This window comes from Podarcis tiliguerta (assembly GCF_965153285.1).
Source record: "Podarcis tiliguerta genome assembly, chromosome: 14".
Lineage (NCBI taxonomy): Eukaryota > Metazoa > Chordata > Lepidosauria > Squamata > Lacertidae > Podarcis > Podarcis tiliguerta.
This window is the reverse complement of record NC_139547.1, coordinates 25,249,793-25,270,545: the sequence shown is the minus strand read 5'-3', so window position 1 is coordinate 25,270,545 and position 20,753 is coordinate 25,249,793. Positions and strand designations below refer to the sequence as shown.

Below are 20,753 nucleotides of genomic sequence, written 5' to 3'. Positions count from 1 at the left end.
CAGCCCAAAAATAGCAACTTCATTAGCAAAGGCAGCCTGCTGGCTGCTGCTATTATTCTGAATTTCTGCTGTGGATTGCTTGAGTTTAATCTAACAGCATCCTTTAGATACTGTTTTTACTCCAACTGAAGGAGTAATGTTGGCTGACCATGTATGTTAGGCTCAGAAGCACAGAGTGCCACCTGTTGGCTTACTGGTGCTACAGCACCGCCAAGAATGTTAGAAACAACGGTAAAAAAAACCCACCATCATGACAAGTGGACTGTGTGTGGAGAGAGCACTTATGTACTGCAAGGTGTTACAGCGCTGCACAGTGCATAGAATGCAGGCACATTGAGTTGTGTCCAATGCTATGAGTCAACTTCCACTCATGCAATTGGACTCCCTCTGGCTCTGCATCTCCCCACCCCTTCAAGATGCCCCCACATGTGCTGCCAACAGTCCCCCGCCCTTTGCAACAGGTTTTGAGGGTTGCAGGTAAGAGAAAGATTTATCTTAGCCCAAGACCCTGAGGAGCTACTGTCCCCAAAACAACACTTTACTCCTCACTCTTACAGGGAAAAGTAAATGGATATACTCTCAAATACCACCCTTGTCAACACAAAGCTTGTTCCCTGCTATTGGTGAGGAAGCCAGTGTTTGAAGAAAAACAAAACAAAACACAAAGCTGACTTGTTTCTTCTTGATTATCCTAGCATGTGAAAAATGCAGGGGACTTGTTTTTACAGACATCCTTATGCTAATCAGAGTGTAGGCCACAGACACTGTAAGAGTCACAGAAGACCACATCATTCAGATAAACTTATGTAAAAAATAATTTATCATTCAATATTGCAGTAAGTGTACCATTGTTATCTAAGGTAACTTTACAAACCTGCACTTTTGAGTACAAGGATTAATGTACTGTTAACCTAGAAAGCCAGAGAAAGGATGCCCATATAAATCTCTCTCGCAGAGCTGAAAAGATTATTTCAAGGCTACAGATACTGTGGATGAACACACTGTTCAGGGTAGCCAGAATGAAAACCGTTTGGGAGACCCATAGAGGAGCAACAGTCAAACTCCACCGCCTCTTGACATCTTCCTGTTCCTTCCATCCCTGTTTCAATTGATGGCTACACAGGGAGACACCAAGACTCAATTTCTGATGCAGAGATGATATGGCGCGGAGATGTCTCCCACCCTGCCAGCATAAACAAACACCTGGTTGATTCAGACAGCGTACCAGGCCTTCATTGCTATGTGTTGCGAACATGCAACAGTGTTCCTTGCCGACTCCTTTTCGCTGGGGCTAGCTTGAGTGTTTGGAACCTGCACGTCCCAGGAGTCATTTTGGAATTCTGCTGGAACCAAGGATGTAAGTAGCCATTGTAGAAGTCAGCAGCTGTCAGCTTCTTCTTAAGCACCACAGCTTTAACTCCAACCCAGCCTTCCTGGAGGGGAAAAGAACAAGGTGAAGCTGAGTCTTGGAGAGGTCTCAGCACATCCCACAAGTCCTGAAGTCACACAGCAAAAACATGGGGTTGTATCCAACTGACTTACACACTCAAGAATAGACACATTGAAATCAGTGGAACTAAGTAAAGTTATGCCCATTAATTACAAGATGTTTACTCTGAGAAGGACAAACACTGGATACAATCCATGAAATTCAGTATCCTGTCAGTTCTCAATCATGTTTAAAAACCCAATTTACTGTAATGCAATGGGAAGGAGGGATGGATTTAGGAAATGCTTGTGAACTCTGCATAGTTTGATTCTCCAAGCCATTGAGTGGTAAAAGCAAGCAACTTCAACATAAATTTACAAGCTGTTCCCCTTACTGCAGCTGCCTGTGAACAGTCTAGTTATAGCAATCTGAGGAAAGAAAAGTGAAACACCACATACAGTGGTACCTCGGGTTACATACGCTTCAGGTTACATACGCTTCAGGTTACATACACTTCAGGTTACAGACTCTGCTAACCCAGAAACAGTACCTTGGGTTAAGAACTCTGCTTCAGGATGAGAACAGAAATCGTGCAGCGGCAGCACGGTGGCAGCAGGAGGCCCCATTAGCTAAAGTGGTGCTTCAGGTTAAGAACAGTTTCAGGTTAAGAACGGACCTCCGGAACGAATCAAGTACTTAACCCGAGGTACCACTGTACATACAAACATACCTTGCAACGGATCACCAGTGTCTGCAACTGCTTATGATAGAACACTGATCCTGGGACGGTTCCGTTTTCAGCTGCTAACCTATCTGAACACAAAACACATGTTCTAGACTTAGTTTTCCCACAGCAGGCTGTTGTGGAGTTGTGCATGCCCGATGTATCATCAGCCACATACAACCAGCTCAAATGAAAATATCTTGCAAAGCTTCCAAGTGTTGCTTAAGCTCAGGTTTTAGTAAACATCCAAGGGAAGGTTGCATAACTTGCAGGAAGCCACTCAAAAGGATTTACACTCCCCAGGTCATCCATATTTGTTATGGAGGCCAACCCAAACAGGGTTCTCTTGGCTGATCATAGTTGTCACGGTAAGAAATCACTGCCTCTGCTGAACCCTGCCCCTGCAGGTTAGTTTCTGTTGGTTATAAAAGGTTTTAAGAGATCAAAGGCAGGGTCTTCATTTATGGCCAGAAGGTAAGATGACACCAAGCTAAAAGGCCACACAGCAATTTGAAACACTCACAGCAAAGGCAAGGAATGATATATAACTTCAGTTTCACAGGTGCCTCCAGTGTTATGTTTAACTACTTTTTGCGCCATAGCTAACAACCAAAATTGCTGAGATGTATGTACATACCATTGTGGTCATGTAATGCCTCCACTTCCACAAAATCCAAGAGTTTTACAGTAGTACCCATCCAGAGTGTTTGCAGAGGCATCTGAAAAAGGTACAGTAAGGTATCTTAGCCACAGATGTTCACACTCATTTCAGCTAAATGAATCCAGAGTTGTCAAACTGTTTTCATGTTCAGTCAGCAATACAAACACAAATTTAGGGCTAGTTTCCGCTTTTTTCTGATGTGTATTAGCAGAAGCATTTCAAATACAAGAAGACTAGGTCAGATGCAAACTAGTTTCCCTAAGGTGTATGAAATTTGAGTGCATTTTAGATTTAAAACAACTTTTAAAAATCAAGGTCAGCCTTCACCTGCCAGCCCTGTAGCTTTGTTGGAAATAAGGCATGCAGTTTAAATCTACGGTAAGCAGGACTTCAAAGGAATCTGAGCAACAAAAAGCTAATATGTAACTGTGGGTGAACGAGTTGCTCATTTGAAGCTACAGCGACGTAAAAAGTAAAAAATCGACTAGCATTCCCCCCCTCCGGCTTTTTTAAATTTTAATTTTGCAATCCCAGAACAGCTGGTAAGTGGTGGGGTTAACCCATTTCCTCCAAAGCTGAATAATAAAGGGTGGGAGAAATTCTCTCCCAAATCAGCATTTAATTATATATAATTGATAGGCTATTGAAATGCTTTTGTAGCCTAGGATTTTAGTGAACTTCTTTGCAACACTGCATTACCATTGCTCCCAAGGCACGATGCATCCTCATTATCTGCTCAGGAGTTTGTTCTTCCCACTGGATGCAGCTCATTGCAATGCTGGCTTTAGGAGCTTGAAGATAACAAAACGAAAGTTAATGAGTGAACTCTGAGTCAAGTTCATAGAGCTAAAAGGCTACCAACAGCTTCTAGCTGTGATGGCTATGCTCTCCCTCCACAGTTGGAGGCAGGAAGCTTCTGAATGCCAGTTGCTGGAAACTGCAAAAGGGGAGAAGGCTCTTGTGCTCAAGAGAGAACAGTGGCCTGATCCAACTGGCTTGTCTTACATTCTTAGCCCTACAGTTCAAATGATTGCACCACCAGTATTCTTTCACTGCAATGCATTGTGGTTCCCCCTGCTTCTTTCCTTGCAAACTGAGGGGCTTTTACCACAGACTGGTCTCTCAGCACCCTCCCTCTCTCAATGCTGTTGTGCCAAGGTGGAATGGCAATGGGAAAAATTCTGGCCTGTGGGTCTAATGAGACCTGGCAGGGATCCTACTGTGGCCAGGCCATTTTACCTACACCATGCTCACTTGCCCCACATCTGACATGTGTGGCAGGTAAAAATGCAGCTGCACACCAAATTGCTCTTGCTGACAGCTGCCCCCTTTGAAGGTGTGTTGTCAGTGCCAGTCAGCTGATCAGCACTGACTGTGTGCCTCTTTAAGGTTCTGAACTGATGTCAAAGTGGCCTGCGGGGGAGGTCATGATTCATTTTTTCTGGGCTATCAGAAAGACCAGCTGCCATTCCTGAACTGTGAGAAACTGTAGGCTTGATTGCAATGTGCTCACAAGAACAAACATGAAACATCGGGTACATACCAAAAGTTGCTCCTTCCTTTGGTTGCTCTGTCTTGTTCCTTAAACTTTCAGGTAGGTTTTTCAGAACAGAAATGAGCTGAAAGGAAGAAAAAAACCCGAAACATACATCACACAGCATGAAAACAATGTTTTGACTACAATAATAGTGTTACAGTGCTACCTCGGGTTACATACGCTTCAGATTACACACTCCGCTAACCCAGAAATAGTGCTTCAGGTTAAGAACTTTGCTTCAGGATGAGAACAGAAATTGGGCTCCGGCGGCGCAGCGGCAGCAGGAGGCCCCATTAGCTAAAGTGGTGCTTCAGGTTAAGAACAGTTTCAGGTTACGAACGGACCTCCGGAACGAATTAAGTATTTAACCCGAGGTACCACTATATTTATATTCTGAACTTAGGAAAGTGAGTTTCTCAATGTTCAACTTGTTGTCTCTTAGAAACTGGATGCTTCAACTGACCTGGTTCCCATAACTTGGAATTTCTAAGCATCTCGTAAGTTTTCAACTGTTTTAGAGATGCAACTTGGGGCGGGGGGAGCAGTGTTAACTTACCATACTTGCCCCAAGTTTGGATAACATGGATTCCAACTCTTTTGCTGAACAACAGGGTGGCACTGTGAATGTTTCCTGCTTGATAATTGGACCTACATCAAACCTAGGAACACAACACACAACTTTAAGGAACACAGGAAGCTGTCACTGGTCCACCTAGCTGAATGCTGTCTATAGCAGTGTTTCTCAAACTTGAGCCTCCATCTATTGTTGGACTACAACTCCTGCTCATAGCTAACAGGACCAGTGATTATGGGATTATGGGAGTTGTAGTCCAACACCAGCTGGAGACCCAAGTTTGAGAAACACTAGTCTGCACTGATCATCAGAGGCTCTCCAGGATTTCAGGCAGGAGTCTCTCTTAACCAAACCTGAGGAGGTCAGAGCTCAAACCTGGGACCTTCTGCATGCAAAGCAGATGCTCTACCACTGAACTAAAGTCCTTCCCTCTAAGCTTCCCCATTTAAGTGTTTTGCCAACACCCTTAGCAATTTTCAAGTGATCTGTGGGGGATGAAGATTTGGGAACCACTGCCTTAATAGTAACACAAAGGAATTTAAGACACTGAGAAGATTACCCAGCACTAAGGATGGACTGAACAACTAATTCTATCCCATTTTATGCATTTTCTACACACTTCTTACACAAAATTAATTTACCAGTTAACTGCACATTGTGTACACATCTTTTGCATAGAAAATACATTCTTGGGTGCATTTTTAGTGCACTGAAAATGCATTGCAAAATCTGGAGAAGTGACTGGGAACTGTGTTTGGGTCCACAAGCAAAGCTGGGAGCACTTGATCACGTCAGCCTGTTTAGAGATGCTGACCAGATTCTTCCCCTATCTCTATTTGGCACCCATGAAATTATGAGTTCCTAAAAAGGACATGTTTGCACCAACGTTCTGTTGAATTAAATAGCTATTGTACCTCTTAGGCCTGATCTGCATAATTGTCACCCCAGTAACTGAATCTCCATGGAGCACTGTGTGGATTATTGGTGCTGGGCCTCGCCACCTTGGAAGACAGCTGGGATGGACATTCAGCACACCACTGAATCAGAACATTTGGAAGTTAGAATAGGACCAGTAATTCTGTAACATATATAAGCGAATAGTAACCATTTTGAGAACTCACTTTAAAAAATGCAACTTAGCATTCATTGTAACTGCCCAAAGATATGAAAATATAATGTGAAAACTTAGTATCACACAACTATGCACACAGTAAAAAAGGTATTCTCCCATTTTTGTATTTTGCTATAACCAGTAAACTGTCCCACTGATAAACAGTGGAAAACATAATCAAGAAAAGTTAAGGGTATGGAAAAGAAAATGAGGGAGCACATGACAACATGCCTTTAAGTAACATCAAAACTGGCTAATTGGAATTAGCAAGTTGAGATGTAAACACTTTTGATAGACTGACAGAGTAAAGAACATCCACACACTCACGACCTATCAGCTTACTTCTCTCTCTCTCCTTGTTGTTTAGAACTTGTCTTGTGAACTGCCCTGAGATCTTTTGATGACGGGTGATATATAAATCTAGTTAATATTATTATTATTAACAGACTGATACAACTTAGATTGTATTCTATTTACAAATTTATCCTGAAGATGAGAGGTTATCTTTAACTAGCCTCTGAGAGAACAAAGGCGTAAGCATGGCTACCTTTTTCTTCTTTAGACTAGTTAGTCGGACTAGAATGATAAACCTTTTCTATCCAAGTTATGCATTTCCTACAATAAACAACTTTATTATTTTCTTACATACAAGCATACCTGTGTGCTTGCAACAGGTAAAAGTCTACTCTCTAACCAAGATTCACTAGCCAAATGCTGCTGACACAGCACCGTAAAGGGTTTCAATAGGAAATTAACACAGTCATTCCAATAGGTTCCCCATTGCATGTACAAAGAATTGTACACTCTGCATCAATTTATGGTGAAAGCCCTACATATTTTGCATTGGAAGTTAGAGTACTAAATCAATTTAATTTTATACTGACAGTGCATGTAAAGCAACCCTTATTGTACCCCCTTAGACAATAATGCATTTGAGAGGGAATTTGTTATTACAGTGGTGCCTCGCAAGACAAAATTAATTCGTTCCGCAAGTCTCTTCGTCTAGCGGTTTCTTCGTTTGCGAAGCAACCCTATTAGCGGATTAGCGCTATTAGCGGTTTAGTGGCTATTAAAGGCTTAAGGGATTAGCGGATTAGCTGCTAAAAGGCTATTAGCGGTTTAGCGGCTTAGAAAAAGGGGGTGGGGAGCGGAAAAAAACCTCAAGACTCGCAAGACATTTTCGTCTTGCGAAGCAAGCCCATAGGGAAATTGGTCCTGCGAAGCGCATCGAAAAACGGAAAACCCTTTCGTCTAGCGGGTTTTCCGTCTTGCGAGGCATTCGTCTTGCGGGGTACCACTGTAATGTCTTCAGGCACTAAAATCCTGCATAGCTAGATGAAAATACTAGTCTGATTAAGAATTACAGCCTATCCCATATTATCCTGCTCCAACCACTTTCCTTTAACACACATCCCAGATTGCAATACAAACAAACTACTCAACACATTTTGTGTTCACAGCCTTACTATGGAAACTTCAGGATGAGGTCCTCACTGAGCAGGCGCCCAAATGATGCCACCACACCGACATCAAAGTGGTCACACAGACCTACATCTGGCCAGAGGTGGATGGGGAGCTTAAGTTGCTCTGCACAGCTCTTGACAGGGAGACCCTTGGGCAGCTGGGAATGAAGCGTTACCACCTCCAGACGGTCCACAAGACGACCTGACTTGGCCTCTCTGCCACAGGACATAAAAGAGAATCATGGAGGACAATGTTTGAGAACAGTGCCAAGCTGCTACCACCCCAGTAAATGCCCTCCCACAAGAAGCTCCTTTATATCAGGTCAGGTGCTTTGTCTATCTAGCCTGGTATTGTCTCCTTTGACTGCAGCTCTCCAAGGTCTATGGTCTTTCTCATCACCATCTGCCAAATCTACTTAACAGGAATTGCCAACAACTGAACCTTGGCCCTTCTCCATACAAAGCATTCACTCTGCCAATTGAGCTAGTCCCTCTTTTTCCACATGTGCTCTCTATCATTCTTATCTCTCCAATGCCTTCTGCACAATACAAACACCTTGGGGCAGTGAGGGAACCCCCCTCCATCTCCATCCTCAAGTCACTCCTCTTTACACTGGCTTTTTGACACCTGATATATGCGGGTGGCGCAGTGGGTTATACCACAGAGCCTAGGACTTGCTGATCAGGTTGGCGGTTCGAATCCCCACGACAGGGTGAGCTCCTGTTGCTCGGTCCCTGCTCCTGCCAACCTAGCAGTTCGAAAGCACGTCAAAGTGCAAGTAGATAAATAGGTACCGCTCCGGTGGGAAGGTAAACGGCGTTTCTGTGTGCTGCTCTGGTTCGCCAGGTAACCCAGAAGCTGTACGCCGGCTCCCTTGGCCAATAAAGCGAGATGAGCGCTGCGACCCCAGAGTCGGCCACGACTGGACCCAATGGTCAGGGGTCCCCTTTACCTTTTATATACATACCCACACAGTACTGTGCTTAACCAACAGAACAGTATTTTATAATTTATGTTGCAAAACATTTTGTCTCTTGCCTTCATTAGCTTGCTTTGATAAAAATGAAATGGTGCTGTTTCCAAGGTGGCACTTTGGGATCTTTGAGGATGGAATGCTTGGAAGGCCTATATAGACCCTTCCTATTCTTTTGACTGCATCCGTTTTAAATTGGACTTAATAATGTATGTACCTTTAAAATGTACCCATGCTAGGACACTGTGCTGAAGGGCAGTTAAGAAACGAAAAATAAACATAATGATACCGGTAATAACAGCGAGGTGGCTAGTTGATGAGGAATACCATTCTCAAAATGCAGCTGCTGCTGCTACTGTCAGCCAGAGCAGCCACTACTGGGTTAGATAGATAGATAAATAAATAAATAAATAGCCATAGTGAGCTGGAAATGGGCTTCTCTTCTCCCTTTCACTCGATGCCCTTTCACCCTCTCCCTGTCCCAAACCATAAACTTTGACCCGGCTCCCGAAGGCCTTTTCCCCCTTCCCTCCTCCGCTCTAGGGACCCACCGGGCAGCCTGGAGCGCTAGGAGAGTCTCCGCCGCGAAGCCGTCAGTCCCAAAAAACAGGACCCGCCAGGGCGGCTTTTCCCGCCTCGGAACCTCCGCGGCTCCCGAAGCGTAGCCCCGCCCCAGGCTCCACCGGCCCCGCCAGGCCCGCAAAATCCGGCCCCTCATGGCCCCTCCACAGGCCGCCGCCGCCCACCCCGCCTGCGCGCTCCAGCGTCGCGGCGCGAATGACGTATAGCCCCGCGCGACACTCCACTTGCGCATCTGTGGGCGGGGCAACAACTGCTCGAGTCTAAGTTTGGCTCGCCGCGTGGGCTTGTGGGATTGCTGGGCGGTGTTAATCCAGTAACCGCAGCAACCAGGAGCAAGCCGTATCCATGGCAACTGTTCGGGGCCTACCTCGAGCCCGTCCACTTGTTGCCACAGTCCCTGCTACTCGCAGGAGGAGGAGGAGGAGGGTTGTCTTGTTCTCCCCTGTGCTTGCTTGCTTGCTTGCTTTCTTATTAAAGATTTTGTTGATTTACAAAAGTGTGCAATGTCTCTCTCTCATGGCTGTAACAAAATGTGTGTTCTTGGAGAAATAGAAAAGCAAATAAAAAAAATATTTTAAAAAAAACCAGCGGGAACAGGTGTGCCCCCCTCCCCCGCAGCGTGGAGATGTCATTGGTGGTAGGCAGGTGTCACCTGCTGCATCTCTGCCTTCCCTTGCTATTGAAATAGGAATAGGAATACCACATTTTCCCACCAACACCATTGTGCTCAAAAGCAGTTTGCGGAATAAGTGTCTATGGCCATTTAAACTCTCTCTCTTTGTGGGTGTTATTCTTTTGTTTGTTACGTATTTTTATGCTTTTACAACGTGAACCGCTTAGTCATCCTCGGATGAAGGGTGGTATGCAAATTTAATACATATCTTTCTAATGTCAGAAAGACATTCAAGCTAACGATTTAGGAGTGTTAATAAGTTAAAATACGCAGCATTAAAGGATAAACATAGAACATCATGGAGGGAGGGATGGGAAGTCAACGGATTAATTAAACATATTGTTGATGGTTATGTAAACTTTTGAAAACAAAATAAATAAAATGCTTCAAAAATAAATAAATAAACACAGCAGCCACAATTATAACATGTTGCTATATAACATTGTCAGTTCAAACCTATAGTTTTAAAGAATTGTTTCTGAGAGAATGCTTTTGTTTTACACTGAAGTGTTCAAAAGGGGTTTGGGGGTTTTTTGGGGGGTTTTGCCAATCTTAACAAAAAAAGATTAAGGAAATCCATCTTTAGGGACTTCACCGCCACTGTCAGAGGCTGCAGGGCAAGTGGGGCAACTGCAGGGGTCCCACTTCAGGGGCTTCTGTCATCTAAGGCCTCACCCTGCATGGGTGTAAATAAATAAAATACTTAATAAATAAATAAATAAAATACTTAACTAACTAACCAATTGTGCCCCCCCCCTAAATTCTGGCTACACACATATCCTGTCTTAATGGTTGGGCTGGCCATCCATTTTGGCATGCAGGCAGCACTAGTTATTCTCTAACCAGGCAGGGATCTGAGGTCAAAGACACTGAAGACACAAGGTAATATCTGCAAGAACTCATAAACAACCTGAAATATACCACATCCCAGATTGCAGTTTCTTCCTAGATATATCAAGGGCGAAACTCACCTTTGCAACTATGTTCCTGGTGAGTAATCTTTCAGGCAAGAATACGGCAGGCCTTTGCTTGCAGTAAACTTTGCCTAGGCTGGTATTTAGAAAAGGCACTAGGGAGTGTGCCAAGCAAGGCCAGTGAAGGGTTTACCTTTCGCTGTGCTTAAAAGCTCAATGTCCAAGCCATGGGTGTAACCAGGATTTTTGTTAGGGGGCAAAAGGAGCTATCTTTAGGAAATCAAAGTTGCCCCCCTGCCCCCCCCTGGGTACGTCCATGGGTACAGAGGATGGGGAGGAAAGGGGGAAGAAATGAAGCAATAAGCAGCCTTTCATGTGAACAACTCCAAATCCTTACCTAGTTTGGAGTGAGGGATCGCTTATTTTTATTTTGGGACTGCTCTTTTGTGCACTCATGGTAGATCACAAAAGGTGTATGTGCACATGCAAACAAATACCCAAGTATCTCAGCTTTCCTGGCTTGGAGCAACACACACACACACACACACAAACGGCTGCTGTTTTGTGCAAATCTGGTAGATTGTAAAAGTTGTATTAAAAAAAAAAGTAAAGGTATGTGCTTACAGGTAAACAGATAACCCGTGTGCAAAGCCAGCCCACCTACGAAGTGGCATGAAATACCTGCCTCATGGGTGCCTCCTGCCATGCCCACACCTCTGCTAGAGAAGCAGTCCCAGTATAGGTGCTGATTTCCTACTGATTTCTTGCAAGATCTTGCAAGATCTCATCAAAGTCTTGCAGGAGCAAAAGGAGAGCAAAGGATCTTATGAGATTTGGGTGAGATCTTGCAAGCTCCTTCAGGGAATTGGGGCCAATGCCAGCACCGCTTCTCCACAAGTGGCAGAGGTGGCACAGCTTGGTGGTACAGCTGCAGTGCCACCGACAGGTGGTGCCGTGGTGGTGAGTATCTCACTGGTGGTGGTGCGGCAGAGCAAGGTAGCATTTCCTGTTTTGCCTCAGGTGGCAAAATGGGACTTACCACCTCAGGATTCCAGAACTTACAGTTGTCAGTTCTAAGGGAAGGCAGGCAAGGACCCACAGCCCAGGTGGGGCTCACTAGCTCAGGAAGGAGGTGTGTGATTCCTCAGCTGGAATAGGCTCAGGATAGGTGAGGGTCACATGCCTCATCAAGCCCAAAATATACAAAAGGAAAGCTGTCCTGGCCAGGCCAGTGTCCATTGGTGCCAGTATCCATTTAGTCCATGGGTAGGCAAACTAAGGCCTGGGGGCCGGATCCGGCCCAATCGCCTTCTAAATCTGGCCCGTGGACAGTCCAGGAATCAGTGTGTTTTTACATGAGTAGAATGTGCCCTTTTATTTAAAACGCATCTCTGGGTTATTTGTGGGGCATAGGAATTCATTCATTATTTTTTCCAAAATATAGTCCAGCCCCCCACAAGGTCTGAGGGACAGTGGACCGGCCCCCTGCTGAAAAAGTTTGCTGACCCCTGATTTAGTCCATTGACTAAAAGGTATGCATTGTTCATTACCGCTAGCTGAAGGACTTTGTGCTGTATAGATAAGTGCCACTATTATCCACAGTGAGAGAAAGATAATGCACCAGTCTGCTTCCCTCCAAATTTGTGCCATGGTTTCATTTCACGATGGCAGAAAAGTAATTTCTTTTTCCCAGAGGAAAAAAAACACCACCGTGGACTCTCTTAAGTGAGCAGGGTAACAAGTCAATAAATGATGAAGCCCCAGCTTTTGGCTTGGGGATGAGTTTATTCACCTTTGGTTTGGAGCTGTGGGTGTGGACAGCTCAGGGACTTTACAAATTCCTCTCTTCTGTGCTTAGCTCCAGCGGTCCTTGGCTATAGCACAGGAGAATGAATGAGTGTGTGTGAGTAACAGCAGCCTTTGCAACCAAAGAGTCATTGCTGAGATTCTCACAACAGACCCCAGACACTGAACAGCCTAGAGGGGCAGCATCTTCAGAAAGCTGATTCAACACAACACTATCTTCCCATTGATTCCTGAGCACAAAGGGCATACTTTCTGGTAAGATCATTCTTAAATGTTTGCAAAGGGGAATGGGATGAAACCAAGAAGGTGTGTTAGGGAGAGGAAGAAGGTAGTTGGTTTCTAAGAGGAGAACACTATTATTTCTGTATGTTATGGTTATTTCTAATTGCTTAATATACTTTTGAATTGTTATTCATTTGATATGTTCTGAGCCACCTAGGGGAATAATTTTCTGGGAAAGTGGCATACAAATGAACAGATGGTGATGATGACAACTAGAGCTCAGATTTGCAGTTTGGGCCCCCAATTCCCAGATGTCAAAGAGATCACTCTGACTCCTCAGTGGGAAGGTAACACATTTTGCCAAAGCTTAGAGATGTTTCTGTCCAGAGTTCCTTGAAATGTTCTTAAGCTTTATAACGGGGATGGGGGTGGGGGGCAAGGTAGTGCCCTCCAGATGTTGGTGGACTCCAACTCCCATCATCCCTGACCACTGGTTGTGCTGGCTGGGGTTGATGGGAGTTGTAGTCCAGCAACATCTGGAGGGCACATCCCTCTTTGGTCCAGCTTTGCATCCTCCTTGAGTGTCTTTGCCCAATTGGGCTGTGTCTTTGTACTGGAGAATCCCTCTTGCTTGCCTGAATGGAGGACAGAGAGGGGTGTGGTGAGTGAATGTAAAAACTAGCCCCCTAAAATGTAAAATTTACATTTGTTGCCCCACCCACCATAGGCATGTGGACCCCAAAAGACTGGCCAGAAGGGAATGTGGCCTCAGGCTGAGGACAGCTCCCTTTCCTGATCTAACTTTTTGGTGTGCTCCTCTTCTTTTGCACTTAAGTCTCCCTGATTGAGAAAGGCATTCTGAAAACCCACACCATATATTTTAAGTATATTGTTTCCCCCTATGAATCCTGGGACTGGTAGCTGCAGTTCCTTAAGGGTGCTGAGAACAGTGGCTCTGTGAGGAGTAATCTACAGTTCCCAGGATTCTTGTGGGGGGCGGGCTAAGCCCTGACTGTTAAAGTGGTATGTATGCTGTGGTTGTCACTACACAGACATACAGAGCCATGCGCAGCTTATAACACTCTTTTCTGTCTCTATAACTGCAATAGCCTCTTTTGGCCATGAAATGTGAACTTTGACCTGCTATGAGATTAAATCCAGGGGAATGTTCAAGAGGGAAAGTGATAAAGGAGGTCACTAACCGCAAGGATGTGTGTTCTTTGCCCTGGGTAGAAACTCTTTGATAGTTATGACTCAGAGCTAGTGGATTAGCAGCAGCCAATTGAGGCTTTCTATGCTTGTGGCTCAGCTTGAGAGGCAGTGATGCTTCTGAATACCAGTTGCTGGAAACCACAGAATGGGAGAGGGCTCTCCTGCTCAGGTCCTGCTTGCTGGTTTCTCACAGGCATCTGGGTGGCCACTGTGAGAACAAGATGCTGAACTGAATGGGCCATTGGCCTGATCCAGCAGGCTAGTCTTATACTAAACATCTTTAAAATGAACCTGTGTCAGAAATGTTGCTGTGGATGGGAGGAATGCAGATTTTAAAACTTAGTGGCTGGAGTGTTTTGTGAAAATTTGATTGTGTACCCAGAGGTGTAGCATAAGGTTACCAGATTTTTTTCAATGAATCCGGGGACACTTGTCAACTTCCTACTAAATACAGTGGTACCTCTGGTTGCAAACGGGATCCGTTCCGGAGGCCCGTTCACAACATGAAAAGTGTGCAACCTGCAGTGATGCGTCTGCGCACGCGTGGGTTGCGAATCACCGCTTCTGAGAATGCGTGTGACGTCATTTTGTGCTTCTGCGCATGCGTGAGCGGTGAAACCCAGAAGTAACCCTTTTCGGTATTTCCGGGTTGCCACAGGACGTAACCTCAAAGAACATAACATGAAGCGGACATAACATGACGTATGACTGTAGATGGATTTTGTCAGGGGACTGATCTGTAAATCTGGGGACTGTCCCTGGGAAACGGGGACATCTGGTAACCTTAGTGTAGCAGCCTCCGCCAGTTCCTAGGGTAGACCCAAGTTGTTGAACACTACAAACCTCCATGCCACCCAAAAGACCCCCATGGTGCCCTATGGCCCCCCAGTGTGGACTGCCCCCTCCCCCCGGCTACTGTGTGTACCTGGGTGTAGTGGAATGGAATGGAAACATGTTTTCCTCTTCAAATCTCATGGGCTTTGCTGCAGTTGGACCCTGTCTCTTGTGATGCTGTCCATTTTCAGAATATCAATAATCTGGACGCATATAAGCATCTTGGTTCCCCTCCCCCATCTAGGTTCTATTTGAAGATCCTTTGAAAGAAGACTGGAAGAGTTCCTGCGCCATCATGAATACTTTCTGGGCAATCCTCTGTTTTGTGGTGTATGGTAAGTATAGGGGTGTGTATAGAAACTAGGAGAGGATATATTTCTTAGGTATCATCCTTCCTTACTCACGTTTGTGAGTTCAGCAGAGTACACCCCTTTGCCAGCAAAAATAAGCTGTTGATAAGCTAGCTTTCGCTTTTTTATTTAAGTACCGTATTTTTCGCCCCATAGGACGCACCTAGGTTTTTTTTTGGGGGGGGGAATAAAGAAAAAATAATAATTTCCCCCCCAGGCATGGGGCTGGCGCGGGGGAAGCCCAAACTTCCCCCGACCCCAGCCCCCAGAACAGCCTGCTATCCGCAAGCCTAGGGAGCCGCGCCGGTCTCCCCAGGCTTGCGGAGACCTGCGCGAAGCCCGGGCGCGCTCTTCAGCGCGCCCCAGGCTTCGGAATGCAGGCAGCTCTGCGCAACCTTTGGGAGCCCGGCGCGGCTTCGTGCTGGGCTCCCTAGGGTCGCGCAGAGTTGCGCGAAGCCCGGGAGTGCAGGCAGCTCTGCTCAACCCTTGGGAGCCCGGCGCAAAGTCGAGCCTGTTGAATAGTGGGTAGACATGGCAGACGACACAGCAATTTCTCCAAAGCAGCTCTTTATTTTGTAAGCTGGAACAGAACTGAACTGCAAACAGCTCAGCCTGCCTGCTTTTATAGGCAGTCAGCTGTCAACATTGTAGCAACAACAACCCAGAGTTTCCTGCCTAAAATAACTGATGTGGACCTGAGTGAAAACTATCTACAGTATCCCCCTGCTGGCCCAGGGTGAGAACTTCAGTACATAACAGAGCCGGTCTCCCAAGGGTTGCGCAGAGCTTCCTGAAGCCTGGAGAGTGAGAGGGGTCAGTGCGCACCGACCCCTCTCACTCTCCAGGCTTCAGCGAAAGCCTGCATTCGCCCCATAGGACGCACACACATTTCCCCTTCAGGGGAAAAAGTGCGTCCTATAGGGTGAAAAATACGGTATCTAAAGCCATTTGCACATAACAAAGTATGTATTTTATCAAAGTAATTGTTGAACTGAAATACAATTAAGAAGAAGTATATTAATAGTGATTTTTTTGGGGGGGGGAGTCAAGAGAGTGGGGACCTAAGCTATAGCTTGTTTAGCTTATACGTAAATCTGGCACTGGTCTTACAGCAAATGATCTGTTATCTGTTTGTGATAAAATAGATGCCTTACACAGCACTCGAAGGTAAATCTTTACTCATATTTGTGTGTGTGTGTGTGTATGCAATGTTTTTCTCCCTTGAGTCCAAGAGAGGGTTTAGTCATTTTGCTTTCAAAACTCCTCCACAGCAGTGCATAAGTTATTAATCCAAACCTTGCCTGTTCTCAGAAACTCCTCCAGAAGGTGTCTGCTTGAAGTCACCCCACTCAACATTCTCAGTCAAAAAATCAACTAACGGAATACCGTAATCAACCAACTGCCAACTGCCAACTGCCTCCTCCTGTCTTTAACACCATTCATTATATGTGTACAATGCAATAGAGTACAAATACAGTACTAGCATGATCTGTCTCTGTCGCATCTCAGCCTGGCCCAATATCTTGTACTGGGATTAAAGAATGTCAAGTGAGACAGCTGGGAAAGACACTTCCATTTCAGGATCTGAAGAGCCTCTCCCAACCTGAAACGAACAGTCCAGGCCAGTGAATGAAACAATTGTCAGAGAGCTCCATAGACGCGCAGGCACTCACAACCTGGGAAATTATGAACTGTCCAATGCATTAACCAGATTTAAAACCCAGTCATGGGTTGTGTGTCCAATGTAGCACCAAATTTATGTCACTTAGTGGTATACAGTAAACCCGCAATTTACACAGGGATTAGGTTCCAGAGATTGTGCCTGAAGCTAAAATTGTGTAGAGTCAAAACACATCTGGTTCAGTGGCAGGTGGGATTGTCCAATTCATTTTTCCCCCCGGAACTCGGCTCCCTTTCTGTTTTTTAAATTTTGTGCCACACATGTAAAGCTGAATGAGCACAAGTTAAATTTGCGTAGGTTCTGGGCTTACTATAGTTGCTCCATTGATGTACAGTGGTACCTCAAGTTACATACGCTTCAGGTTACAGACTCCGCTAACCCAGAAACATTACCTCGGGTTAAGAACTTTGCTTCAGGATGAGAACAGAAATCGTGCGGTGGTGGCACAGCAGCAGAGGGAGGCCCCATTAGGTAAAGTGGTGTCTCAGGTTAAGAAGAGTGTCAGGTTAAGAACGGACCTCCGGAACAAATTAAGTACTTAACCCGAGGTATCACTGTACTGTTTTGCATTAGTGGAACACTGTTGCACAAGATGTTGCACCAGCTGATTGCTGGTCACCTTGTTGCACAGTAGAACACACAATTTGTTGTGCAGCAAGTTTCCATTAGCACAGCTGCTGTGTTGGCTTCCTCTGCTGTGTGACATTAAAACTCATCTGTCCACCAGCACGAAAGCCCTGGTGCTAGCGGACAGAGAATGTTGGGCACAACTCCATGTCATGATGGGCTGGTTCTGGTTACATTCCCATAACCTGGTGCCTTCCAGAGGCTTTGGATTCCAGCTCCCATCAGCCCCAGCCAGCAGGGCCAATGGTCAGAGGTAACAGGAGTTGCAGTCCAAATAATGTGGAGGACACTGGGTTGGGAGGTGGCTGAGTTACATTGTTGCTATAAAGGTTAAATACAGAACCAAGGGACAGTGTTTGATAGTCATTACAGCCCAGGGTTAAAGCTATGACTGGAAACTCATTTTGTGCTGTTCTCTCATCCAGCAGTGAACACAGACCTGAGTGGACACTCTGCCCTGGCCATGTCTAGCCCACACGCTCAAGATCCCCCAGAGATCAGCGGTAAGACTGAAACAGAAGAGATGCCTTCAGCGATGCTGCAGGAGCTGCTGTGGTTTTTTCGGAGAGAAGAATGTGAGTTCTCACAAAGATAGCTGTGGCGTTTGCCCTCCTAGGTGACATCATGCTGGGTCATAAGGAAGGGGTTAAATGAGTGTCAAGTGATTGGCAAGTGGGAACCCAAGGGGAGGAGTTAGAGTTAGTGTTGTTAAGGAGTCAGTGGGTGTTAGAGAAGAGAGAGGGAGGATAAGTCCTGTGGGTTGGGATGGTTTGATGTGAGAGAGTGAGAGAATCTGTTAAGAGGAGTCAGATAGACAGTTGGGATAATCAGTCAGAAGTTATTAGGAAGGCATAGGCCAGTAAAGAAACTAAGATTAAGAAACTGACAAGAAAAATTATCTGAAACCATAAACTTGTTAATGCTTATAAAATAAACTTGTTTATTTGGTTTAATGTTAACAACTGTCTGGACTCCGTGTGTACCCAAGAGAAATGGGTTGGTGACAGCGGGGAAGCAATCACAGTGGTGGCACAGGGATCAATAGACTGTCAAACGTCCTGGGACCCTGTGTGATCGCCACAATAGGCTTGTTGCAGAATTGTCACTGATGAGTGTTGCAGGCCCTAGGGCAGTTCCCACATCACACATTCTGTGTAATAGCTGAGCTGTACACTTACAGAGCTTTTCACACATAACCTTCAACGAGTGCACAGCCTGTGCATGCAACAGTTGAACTGTACATGTTACCAAATGTACGCTCCTCCACACATGCACTCGTCGATGTGTAAGAGAGAGCATGTACCTGTTTTCAATGCAATGTGTGGAGAGTCTTTCTAAGACTCAGAGTGTGGAGACTGAGAGCCCAGGGTGAAGCTTAGAGAGTGAATTAACAGTCAATCTCTCTTCCCAGGGAACTCTGGGAATGGTAACTCTTGAGGGGAACAGGTGCTCCTAGCAACTCTCAACACCCTTAAGAAAACACAGTTCCCAGAATTCCTTGGTGGAAGCCGTGACTGTTTAAAGTGGTACAAAGGTGGTTTAAATGTATAATGCAGATGGAGCCCATGTTGGAAAGGCAGAGGGGGGGGGGGACAGGCTGTGAGAGAGACAGCCGGACAGCAACTCCCAGGAGTTATTGACCCATATTATCATAGCTCCCTGTTTTCTCTTGCAGCAACGACATGGAATTACTGCATTCTCGGCCTTTCAGTGCTGGTTCTGCTTGTAGGCATAGTCCTCTTGTGGAAAAATATTGCAGCAAACAGGTAAGGATAATGCCAGAATGGAGGGTTCTTATGTAATTCTCTCCTCAGCTGGGCACGTCGGCTTGCAGAGTTGGAGCTGGAGATGAGGAAGAAATTTGGTTCAGCTTACCGTATTTTTCGCTCTATAAGATGCACCAGACCATAAGACGCACCTAGTTTTTGGAGGAGGAAAACAAGAAAAAAAATATTCTGAATCTCAGAAGCCAGAACAACAAGAGGGATCACTGCACAGCAAAAGCAGCGATCCCTCTTGCTGTTCTGGCTTCTGGGATAGCTGCGCAGCCTGCATTCGCTCCATAAGACGCACACATATTTCCCCTTACTTTTTAGGAGGGAAAAAGTGATTCTTATAGAGCAAAAAATACGGTACCTTTCAATACAAACTTACCTCATTTACACTTCCTGAAAACAATACTTGAAAGGAAACGCAGCTAGCCTTCAAAATTGGCATGCTTCTGAACTTTTTCATATGTTTCTCAGGATTCTTTGGGAGAAGCCATAACTTTTCAAGGTGCTGTGATAGTGCAGAGGGGCTGCAAGTTGGAGCTGTGCAGAAGCACCAGCCATGTAGCCTGAATACTGTGGATGTGTCTCTGCTACAGACTTAAATGGGTTTGAGCCATTTTCTATCCCCAGGAAACCTTGAGAAATATAGTTTTCATTCTCTTCCTGCCTCAAAATTAATCTGAGCCTGATGAATTTATTTTATTTATTTCTTCTCCTCCCATCCTGCTAGAGCCCAGAAGAATGCCCTCATGCACCAAGAAGGGTATGTAGCTGGCCAGCCTGATGAGTCGGAAATGAAGCAAGCTTTTGTGCCTTTGAAGGAAGATAACAACTCTGGTTCCCCCCCAGAGAACTTCCTTCCAAAAGTAGAAAATGCAGGGCAGGTGACAATCCATTGGAAGGATGGGAACGTTACAACCATGTTTGCAGATGCGCCTGAAGAGGATGCATAGGGTTACACAAGATTGCCATTAGTTTTTTGGAAATTGGGTTTCTAAGCAAAGCGAAATTCATCAACTGGACCCAAAGTAGCTGCAAAGGGGGGGGGGGTATTAATGTTACATGTGGTGCAAGGTACCAAATTGACCATTTCTATTCATGCAGTGGGTGTAATTATAATTTAAAAGTGCTCCTTCAGATTTTCTTTACAAGGGGTTTGAGATGAAAAGAGAAAGTAACTCAAAAGTTCCATGGTCTGCTGTACATCAAGGAGTGGAGGGCAGGTATTATTCTGTACATCTGTATGATCAATAAATGCTTTCCATATTTTCTTAATTTACCATTTGTCCCCTTGTTACATTTTGTGTGTGTTCATTTCTCTAAAAAGGCACATTGCCAAACTTTTTGGTACCACAGGTCAATATTGTTTACATTCCAAAGGGTCTTCCAGTTCTGAGCTACATTTGCTTGTGCGGGAGGAAAGAAGCATTAAGATGATCAGCATGTATAATGACTGAGCTATCTTAAGCCCGTTATGTCAGTACCCCTTGCATCTGTTTTGTTTTTCTTTCTCTTTAATTTGCATTTTCAGAAAAGCTCAGTAAAGGGGAGAAAGGGGGAGAAATAACAATTTAAAAGTGCAGTTTAAAACGGTGAATTCTGAAACT

At 45.2% G+C, this 20,753-nt stretch overlaps 2 protein-coding genes across 2 annotated transcripts; one reads left to right on the top strand and one right to left on the bottom strand.

Moving 5' to 3' along the window:
• Nucleotides 1–802: 802 nt before the first annotated feature.
• Nucleotides 803–9,302, bottom strand: MTFMT (mitochondrial methionyl-tRNA formyltransferase). Its single transcript, XM_083412197.1, has 9 exons — nucleotides 9,025–9,302; nucleotides 7,503–7,715; nucleotides 5,840–5,962; nucleotides 4,908–5,010; nucleotides 4,358–4,433; nucleotides 3,514–3,605; nucleotides 2,791–2,872; nucleotides 2,160–2,242; nucleotides 803–1,433 (listed from the first exon to the last, which is right to left on the bottom strand). The coding sequence occupies exons 1-9, from the start codon at nucleotides 9,285–9,287 to the stop codon at nucleotides 1,239–1,241; spliced, it is 1,230 nt and encodes a 409-aa protein (XP_083268323.1). The 5' UTR covers nucleotides 9,288–9,302; the 3' UTR covers nucleotides 803–1,238.
• A 268-nt stretch (nucleotides 9,303–9,570) lies between these two features.
• SLC51B (SLC51 subunit beta) lies at nucleotides 9,571–20,425 on the top strand. Its single transcript, XM_083412349.1, has 6 exons — nucleotides 9,571–10,718; nucleotides 12,501–12,703; nucleotides 14,961–15,051; nucleotides 17,800–17,949; nucleotides 19,050–19,140; nucleotides 19,877–20,425. The coding sequence occupies exons 3-6, from the start codon at nucleotides 15,012–15,014 to the stop codon at nucleotides 20,097–20,099; spliced, it is 504 nt and encodes a 167-aa protein (XP_083268475.1). The 5' UTR covers nucleotides 9,571–10,718; nucleotides 12,501–12,703; nucleotides 14,961–15,011; the 3' UTR covers nucleotides 20,100–20,425.
• The last annotated feature ends 328 nt before the right edge of the window (nucleotides 20,426–20,753 follow it).